At 41.5% G+C, this 10,559-nt stretch overlaps 1 protein-coding gene across 1 annotated transcript; it reads right to left on the bottom strand.

Annotated features, from left to right (window-relative positions):
• Positions 1-5,540: 5,540 nt before the first annotated feature.
• Positions 5,541-7,098, bottom strand: tent5c (terminal nucleotidyltransferase 5C). Its single transcript, XM_033987475.2, has one exon. It carries the CDS (start codon positions 7,082-7,084, stop codon positions 5,930-5,932), a length of 1,155 nt encoding a protein of 384 aa, XP_033843366.1. The 5' UTR covers positions 7,085-7,098; the 3' UTR covers positions 5,541-5,929.
• Between the last annotated feature and the right edge of the window lie 3,461 nt (positions 7,099-10,559).

The following is a 10,559-nucleotide window of genomic DNA, read 5'->3' as shown; positions in this document are numbered from 1 at the left end:
TGTTTTTTTCTTCCTCCCTATACAAAGGTCACCTCAGAAAGGTATAAATATTCCCAACTAACTCCAGCCCTGCATTCAAGAACCTGGACAGCTTTGCCTCCTCTGCAACACTGCACGCCTCCTCACAATGTTACACACTGAAACTTAGACACATTTCCCAGGGGACCTTGCAGCATGTGGACACTTACAGCTGGTTTGTTTGGACAGAAAACATATCCGGTTCCAATTTGCAAGCTGTATATGATAAACAAAAAAGTCTGCTCTCTGGGCAGTTTCAAACTATATGTGAGACGATGTTGTGTGTCCATGAGCTACAAGACCCCACAAAACTGGAGCAGAAATATACCAGCATAAGGAGTTTATGTCTGTATCTGTAATTTAAACAGTTTTATTTAATGATGCATTATACATTTCCAAAATCTGCAGCTTGTTTGCCCTGGTAAATTGAACAGAAGACAGTTTTTCTCCTTGGGACGGCTGTGTGGAATTTGAAAATGCATTTCTTCAATTGACACTAAAAATGACCTACTTAAGCTGAAAATGGATTATGAATTTAGCACAATATTATAGGAAGTGAGAGAGAGAGAGAGAGAGAGAGAGAGAGAGAGAGAGAGAACGAGAACAGGGTGTCACAAAAAGCTCCAGGTGACCACAGGCAAAAAAAAAGGCCCCCAACATTGTATTTGCATGGTCTTCAGAGTGATGAAAACTATGACAGCAATAACTAGATATTAGGCTCCATCTTTTGAATGGTCAAAACTACTCAAAATGGTACAAAAAGGAAATTGGAATGGCATAAATAGGGCCCCCAAAAGCTAGAAGCAAGGTACCATTTTAACCTGAAAACATGGACAAATAAGAACACGTTTAATGCCATGGACTTACCCAGGAGCAGAGTTTAGCTTAGAGTAATGTGGATGAACATGGTCACTGATGGGGCATGGTTCTGTCGCCACAGCCACAGTGACTCAGGCCTAAAGATAAGACTGTGTGCTGCTGTTAGTGCTGTAAATGGCAGGAGCGTGACAGGAGCAGACACCTGCCAGATAAAGAGGAGAAGGAGAGGGTTATGTACAAGACGACATTACACACACAGGGATTTACGCACGTAGCTTAATCAAGTCTTCCACAGTGCAAAACAAATAGTGCTGCCACCATATTGTTTGTTCAGTGTCTCAGGAGTGACGTTTAGCAAGTGCACTCAAGCTCAAAGTTAGCAAATACCAAGGAACTATGTAGCAGATTCAAGTAATAAAACTTGTTTGAAAATTTCCTATGTAATCAGGGTTAAAAGATCGGACGCCAAAAATGACTAAACTGTCAATTTCATGTTATAAAGAGACTGACCTAAAGCCACAGTAAGTAACTTTTTAGCCAAAAAATTGACCAAAATAATAGACCAAAAATATAAGCATGTTTTTCTTTTCTTCATTATAGTTGTTTTTATTGCAATGAAAACACTTGTGTCCTTATGTGAGAGGGCTTGCATCTCCACAAACATGACTCTTTATTTGACCTGAAGGAGACCTCTTCCTTCTTGATTACATGGAAATATTGCTCCTTTGGCAAAAATATTCCAAAGTAAGCCATAAAACTTGTCTCACTGGAGAATGTTCCATGGAGTCACGAAGTTAATGTACCTTTAAAGACAAAAAAAATACAGTTGGATGTCATTAAACGATTAGAAAGAAAACATTGCATAATACATTCACGGAAAGTAATATCTAGGCCTGTAGTCGACTAAAGACATGCTCTGCTGATGGGTTAGTTGACTAAAAAGGGGGCGTGGCAAAAGATCTCAAAACTATTATGCATCTCTGTATCTATAGTACTATATCAAAGTAGCAGTACTCTTACTTTTTAGCTTCTCTCCCGCCTCTGTCATTTCATTACACGGATATTAAAAGGTACCGTGTAACTTATTATAACACATCTCTGGAGACAAGCCAGTGCCCGACCCTGGACAGAAAAAGTTACAGTGCATCTTTAAAAACAGTTACATATTTAAAGCTTTCAAATGTGTTACATAACAGAACTCAAACATACTTTTTAATAACTTGAATCCTGTCGCGTGCCTGGAGGTCAGATGAGTTGAATAGTTTGAAGTCCTGCAGCTCCGTGTTCACAGCAACAGCCCTGTCAGACGTTATGACCCAATAAAAGAACACTGGAACGGAAGACATTTTTCCACTCACAGCTAGCTTAACATCACTAACCACAGCCTCAGACAAGGAAAACTCCTCTGTAGGAATAATGCACGGCTTTGGGTATGTTGAAAAGGCGCTATATAAATCCAATTCAAAACTAAATGTTCTTACTATTGCACTGGTCACTCGGAAACCTTGTAAAGCATGATTAAAACTCTCCATTGCCATTTTGGTACAAAGGAAAAGGCAAATAGTGTTTGAAATGTTAATGCGTCAGTTTTTGGCACGACAAAGGTACAGGAGTTCAATACTCTAAGGTTGTGCTCTCGTCTATCAGTGAGAAGTGTTCTATTCTTTGCCATTGTAGAAGAATTTACCAAGTACAATGCACCACAGTATCACAGTACAAGTAGGGATGGGACAATAAACAATATTGTTTATTGTGAGAAAAAGGGTCAACAATAACCATTCCTGGGACATTTTATATAACGCTGATAATCACCATGAAGGATAATGGTTATTGTATCACCAGAATGTGCAAAACAAACAGCTTTCTGCCCGATGATCTTTTCTAGTTCATTCTCATTTTCACAGCTGATTAAATATGGAACTTACTCAAAATATTCAAATTATAATTAATAATGTTTAATGTAATGACAGTTTTAAAATGTTAAAGATATTAATAATTTTCATGATATAATTGTTAATCGCAATTATTTTGGTCGGGATAATCGTCGAATTTCAATATTGTCCCATGCCTAAGTACAAGTTTGAAGTGGCGTCTGAGCTTAAGTATCAATATGCAGTACCAAATGTACCTTGCTTTACAACGCTAAAGTAAAACCTAATAAGTGTTAACATGGCAATTTTCAGCCCTGTGAAGAGTGGAAACTGTTCATTAAAGACAAAACCATGTTCTACTTTGCATTAAACATCTTTTTATTTATTATTCTTGTCTTCAAACACATTTTCCTGATGTACATGTACATTTCCATCCAAAAGGAAAAACTCAAGTGAGGTAAAAGTGCTGAAAATGAAATGGTATAAATGGCTGTACCATCAATCACAATCACAAAGCTGACAAAATAAGCTCTTCTTGCATTTCAAAAAATATATATAGTGCGACAAAGTTCATATTAATCCCCACTTTCTTAATAAACTTATCCACAGGCATGCCCCTCATACACACATGCAAATGAAGCACACACATTTCCACGCATCAACGTAAACACCATCTGCTGCACAAGGAGGAAAACTTAACATTTTATACAAAACCACCTCCAATACATCCTCTTGGCTTAAGACTTGTACTCCGGACAAGCATAGACCACTAAAAATGTCCCCAATGCTTCCCCCATCGCTCCAAAAAAACCAAAACACCAGAACAGGCATCCCAAAATGAGACACGCTGCACTGAAGACCCCTAAAGCGGGACGTCCAAAAAACTGGGAGGTGGGAAAAGCTACTGGGTCCAAATAACACTGACAAATGAACAGCAGAACAAACAAGTGGGGGCAGAAAATGAAAACAAAATTCCAAAAACACACTTTATCCTCATGGTTTTCCACATTGTTCTTCTCTATACATACACATATATAGTCCTGACTGAATACGCCCCCCGGGTTCAAAAGGTAGGGGGCGATAATGCTCAGGTTAAGCCAGGAGATAAACCGTAAACAACTTTTTGAGGAGGGGTAACCTTACACTGTGCCAGAGCATCTAGAAAACACAAGAATGCATTTCCTTTGACGTGGTAGACTTCTAAAAATGTACCACGCCAACTAGAGGTGAGACAGAGGAACTTCAACTGGCAGTGTCCGAGCTTATTTGTAACAATTTGGCACAATCGCTTTGATAATCTAGACTTTTATACATTTTTTTTTAAACAAATTGGGGAAAAGTCTTGGCAGCAAAGACACAAACCAGAATGAAGTGACCCCAGTCTAAACCATAACCAGGTCCGGTCAATCAGACAAGAATCAACTCCTCAAATTAAAAGAAAAGGGACAACAGCTCTCCCTTCATGATGTCCCTGAGACGCAACGCCTCTCCTCCTCCTCCTCCTCCACCGCCTCCTCTCCTTTCCCTCTCTGTCCCCAGGTTTATAGCTTATATGTCCCTTCCTCCTGGTGCACAAAGTCGTCCCGGGACCTGTCAGTGCACTTCAGATATTGCTTTGTTTTACATTAGGCCGAGGCAGGGGAGAGTTTTATGAAGTGTACATACAAGATCACAACAGGGATGAGAAAGGTGGGAATGACTAGACACAGAAACTAAAAGACAAAAATAAAACAAACACCCCCCATAACTATTTCATCTTGTTTTTTTTTTCAGTTTACACTTGTTTAAATCCCTTTTATTTAAAACAATCCCATAAAAACTAAGTCACTTTTGAAAGGCACTTGAGTTGCTGGATGGGAGCACAGCAGCCTGCCCTGACCCTCGGGTGTGACCTGCAGGCGAGCTGACCGCCCCAGGACAGTGCATAGAGGCCTGATAACCCAGGCCCGAGGGCGCCCTTATCAGCTGTAAACACAACACCAGCTAATACATGTGGAGCGTGTCTGAGGGACAGTGTGGAAATGTGGGGCCAGCGCCACTTTAGATCTCTTTAGATCTACAAACACTTCAGGTGAAATGGAGCCAAGTACATGCTTTGTAAACACAGTGGATTATTTGAGCAGGACTGTAAACATTAAGGCATTTCTCCACTGACCACTCACATGACCACACAGTCCTAAGGCACTCTATAGGCAGAGCCCAGAGCATGTGTGACCAGGGCCATGCTGAAGTGTTCAAATGTGACATCTAATAATAGAAGCAGTTGAAATAGAAGTGCATCCTCGTCACAAACTCTGCTGTTGGGGTCTGCAGCTCCAGAATGCTTTGGCATCCACAATAAATCAGATACAAGTCCCTAAGAGGGCCTCGAGGTACACAGCCCCGCTCCCTGCAGCTCTGTCCAGTCATGACCACAAAAGGGGAGAGGATCTTCAGGAAGGGAACCCCCCCCCCCCCCCAGTGCCAGGAGCCTCCCCCGAGGCAGAGCCGGGATAATTATAGACTCTGTCAGAGGCTCTGGAGTGGGCCAGAGGCAGAGGGCAGCCCTACGCCTCACCATGTGCTGCTCCTTTTAAGGGAAGACAGTCGGCCGCCACAGGCAGACGCTGTCCAGCAGAGCTCCTCGCTAAAGGCCATTCACGCAGCGCTACATTCACAGCAGTAAAGGAGCACTGCTGAATATTTACATCTCATATTTTTCTCATTGTTTTAGAAACGTCTCCCAGTGAACTCAACACAACTTCAGATCAGCTTTTACACCAGTGCACAGATATTTTTGCTTCCACTTCTCCAACGCCACTTTTTCACACTTTTCAAATTTTTTTGTATTTGCCACAGGAGAAACCAAATTTAAGGCATTTCATTCACTTTTCTTCCTCACAAAACAATTCCCAAAACAAAATATATTGGGGGTAAACTTGGAAGTTAAGGCACAACACAGGTCTTTTAAGAGTAGGGAAAACACAAACAAATGAGTTGAAAAATGGGAGGGGAAAAAGGGTAAATAACACTTAAAAATATTAAATTTGTCCAAAGGCCGAGACCGCTCTGTGTAAAGGAATGAGAAAGGAGCCCAAAAACAAAGCAAACACGTGTCCACTTAAATAGATTTGAGCCTTGAGAAACAAAGCATTTATTGCCTACATTTTTGGGAGATTTTTTTCTTAAACTTCTTCCCTTGAATGTGAAGTGGGAGTAGCGTCCGTTCTCGTCTGGCGTGCTCAGTTACATGGCAGCCACGTGGGAATGTTCTGGTTGGCCACGTAGTAGTTGCTGAAGTTGTGGTCTCGCACATATGGAGCAGGCTGGTAGTAGCAGGTGACACAGGAGGCGTCAGGGATGGCGTTCTGCTCAGCCAGCACCCTGAAGGCCATGAGGGAGATGAGGTGCAGAGTCTGCCTCCTCTCATGGCCCATCAGACACACTGTGCTCTCGTTCACCACATGCCGCAGCAGCATCAGGTACTCATACTTGCTTTTCTCCTCACCCACAAAGTGGCTCTGCAAGTATGCCTCCACTTTGCGCTGCTGCTCGCTGATGTCCGGGAAGTCGATGAAGAAGCGGGAGCACATGTAGCGCTCCAGGGCTTTGAACTCCTCCTCATCGGCCGGCCGAAAGTCCCGAACCAGCAGGTTGCAGTATTTGAGGAGGCCCCCACCCCGGATCTCCTCAGGGCGCTTGGTGGCGATCAGTTTGTTTTTGAGGTGGCTCAGAGCAACGTCAAAGTCCCCATACACACTCTCGCCCTGGACACATGGGTGGACCTCCGGGGACATGGGCTCTGTCGACAGGTCATAAAAGGACAACATTGAGTCCAGGATGATCTGAAATGAGTCAACGCTAAACTCAAACTGCCGGCGAATGGAGTCCACAAACTTGAGCTCCACGTTGCGTCCGTTGTTGTTGGAAAGCGAAATGAGGCTCCAGCGGTCCTGCTCTGTGTGGACCTTGACCAGCTTTTGCACATAGGCCTCCTTCAGTGTCATGGGCGTGATTTTGTCCTTGTTCACACCTTCAGGCAGGAAGTTCAGCAGTGTGCCCAGCACCACCTCCTTTATGAGCTGGAACTCAGCCTCGTGGGGCAGGTCCACTCTGAAGATCACGTCGAGGTCTTTGTAGCTCCAGCCCATGTCCTGAACCAGTACGTGGCTGGCGGTGGAGCCGTTGAGGCGCATGTCTTTGACCCTGATTCCGCTGCGCTCCAGACGGGTGCGCACACGCGACACGATGTCCTTCAGACGCACCTCTAACGTGGGAAAGTTCCCCCGACCGTGTACTGGTACCACTTCCGACAGCACATGGTCCAGGCGGCTCACCTGTTCCCAGGACAGAACACTGACACTGCAGGACTTGGCCTCCACACTGTTCTCCATCATAGCACTGATCACAGGGATACCTGCAGCACAGACAGACAGGTCATGGTTAACACACAGCAACTACCCACAGCTCTCATCACTCCACTGAATTTGGAGAGCTTTAAACAAGTGCATAAAATGTAATAAAATGTAATGTAGGCTACATAAAATAAACACGGCCTCCCTGTTTAACAGTAAGGTAACGTTAGGCAACATCAGAAAGAGTGCTTTGATGTCACCAGGTGCAATAGGCCTACTCAGAGGGACAGTTTAGCTGCTCTCATCTCTATACATGGACATATCATACACGAGCAGAACAGTCATTTCCAAAAGCCCAAATTAAGTAATAGTAACGAACTCAACCGGTAGAGCTTTGGTGAACCATCCCCAGGGCTATGCTAGGTTTTATGGTACTTTGGACCAGAACTTCGACGTACTTATTTTAGTTCCGTTTTATTGTTTTTGACCGTTATCTTAAAGGGCAAGAGCACGCTAGCCAGTGTATCAGAATTTCAGCACTGATCAGAATTTTCTACAGCGACTCACGATCTGCTTCTGCACCACTGTAGATAGCGGAATGGCGTTCACTTCACGCTAGATACCGCAGGTTGAAACACACACAGCCGTGAGCGAGTGGGCACTGTGTGAAACTGTGACCCCATTGAAACGGTGCACGAGGGAAGCTGCTCGCGCTGCGTTTCAAAGAAAAGCACAGAGCGCGTGAGGCTTCTAGAAAAGTCAGCTCGAGCCTGCCTTTTATTCCAGCCAACCCAGAGACAAACGCTGGGTCTGTTTACTTCAATCGGTGAACATATCTCTCAAACTTTTAGTGTCACGAAAGAGACCTACAAAAATTTGCGACCAATACATATCGGTTACGACTAAATTCAGTATTTAATTTTACAGAGATGGTTTCAAAGGAAAGATAGTCCCGATGTTTCAGGATAACACTTCTGAGTACGTTAACTTAAAAAAAAAAAAAAAACTGAAAAAAAAACAATCGCACGAATTTTAAGTGCGTACAACAAACGTACAACAAATAATAAGATCGATATCAAAGTTATACATACGTTTCCAAAAATCGTCTCTGAAAGCATGCAGCGTTATAGTCCGAAAAAGAGAGGTTAACTTGGCAGACGCCTCCACATAATCCACCGCTGTTTAACACACATGGGACGCCGAATAAAACAAGTACCACTAGCCCAGCAGCCGACACGCCTGTTTTATAAAGCCGAAGTACAGCCCACTGACAGCTAGGCACACAGCCGGGGGAGAAATACCACCCCTGTAGCAACCGCCTTTCAGCTGACAGTCAAAACTGAATTGACAATTGACACATTAAGTAAATGATAAAACGTAGGCACACACTTGACGTATTTACCAGACTGTCGTACAGGGATCGTAAAAAAAAACAAATAATCTCCAATGAGTTACAGTCGTGTGTATCAATGCGCCAACTCAGCCCTCTGATTGGTCGAGCAAGTTTTTGGCGTTGCTAGGTAACCAGGAGCGTATCAATCAGCTGGTTTAAAAAAACGTGTTTAAAATTTAAATAATTATAACATTAATGTTAGTGCAACACGCAAATAATATATTCATTACTCTAAATGATTGAAAATAAAATATATAGATATATTTTAATGTATTTCAATGTATTTCAATGTAATATTATACTGAAGATGGACATAGCCAGTCTTAAGATAAAATGATGATAAATAATAATTAAAAAAAAGAAAATCACAATTTTTTTCTTTCATGATTTAGCCAAACAAATTTGACAATCACCCCTTTTTTCAATTTCTCAAGAACATCATTTAAAAAAAAAAAAAAAAAAAAACCAAACGTTAGGTACTCACTTGGATAGAATAAATGTTTAGCCTAGATTTTAAATTAGTTTTCAAGGTGTCCTGCCCTCATAAAACAAAGTCTTACATATTTTCTAACCTAGTGAGGGTCTGATGTTTGTGTTTCTCTAGGCTAAATGATTTCTTTGCTTTTGTGCACAAAAGGAAATATACATTTATAGACTTAAAGAAAGATATTATTAGTCTAAATCAGCCTATTTGAACTTGAATGCCTGGAAGCACAGATGATAAAATAAAGGCTTAGGCAATTTCTGCTGATAGATTACATTTGACAGTCAAATGTTTGTATATTTGTAACTGTAATTCCATACATTACAGAGAACTGTCTGTCTGTCTGTCTATCTGTACGCAGGATGTAGTAGTAGTAGTGGTACACACATCAGGACATCCCCACGCACAGAGATCTAAACCTGACTCACACAGTGAAAGGAAACTGCTGAGTTGAGGGGATCCCCTTTTCACACATTTATCACAGCCAACTTTACATGAAAAGGAATTATCAGCCCAAAAAACTGAACTTCAAGCCTGAAATCAACTTTACATAGCCTAAATACAAGCAATAAAAATATATGGTATGCAGTAGTTTCTTACACGCTGTACTTCAGGTGATGAGGATCCTATTGTCAGTTGGCCTCTGCTCTGCTTTAAGGAACGTTTTTTGAGTGACTCAAGTTTCAGTTTTATTCAGTAAAGATGCTAAGTGACAAAAAATATTTAAAAGGGCCCAGATTACATTATTTTCAGATTTTTTCTAATGTTGTTTCCTCATCAGAAACAAACCTGGAGTTGTATTTTGTTTCATTTGCACATGTTTAACACAAAAAACCCTGCATATTTAGATTGAGTTCCACCCTGTTATATCATGTGGTAATACAGGAAATTCTACATTGTGTTTTCAAACTCCATATAACTTCATTAAAATCATTCGGATCATTTCAGCTTGGGAATTGTCAATCTCTACTGAACAACATGTAAAAGTTGGCTGTTAACTTGAAAACTACCGCTTCATGACATCACAAGGTGGAACAGAGCATTTTGAGTTTAGGAGATGTAGATAGATCACATATAGAAGTAACAAGTTCGGTAAAGCAACTATAGTATTATCAAAGCCAAAACAACTCCCAGGTCAGAATACAATGAAGCTGACTATTTATGAGTTTCCTGTTTTCCTGTTTTGCTTTTCACCATTCAAAAGATAATTGCTATGGTAACAGTGCAACTATTTAAACCTCCCTGAAACACATGGTACATTAAAAATCCTGAGGTGGGGTGAAAGTAGTGAAGTATTCAACAGCTGTAGTTGCAGAATAGAACAAAGCTGTGTGTCTATAGCAACAAAAATACTTAAAAGTGCAGTTTTCTGGTTGACGGTCTGCCAGCTGTCTCAACTGCATTGTTAGTGTTTTGCATGGAATATTCCACAGTACAGCATTCAATTAATCAATCTTTGTGGAGACAAGCAGGTAATGCAGATTGTTTTTTACTGTGGTGTTGATAAATAAAACACCACAGGCTAATAACATAAGTGCAAGAGATCAGTTTGATGCTATATCAGTTTGACTATACAATACGATACGATACGATACGATACGATACGATACTACACTCTACTCTACTCTATTCTACTCTAC

The sequence above is a fragment of the Periophthalmus magnuspinnatus genome, chromosome 21 (genome assembly GCF_009829125.3).
Source record: "Periophthalmus magnuspinnatus isolate fPerMag1 chromosome 21, fPerMag1.2.pri, whole genome shotgun sequence".
NCBI lineage: Eukaryota > Metazoa > Chordata > Actinopteri > Gobiiformes > Gobiidae > Periophthalmus > Periophthalmus magnuspinnatus.
This window is presented reverse-complemented; position numbering and strand designations above follow the sequence as displayed.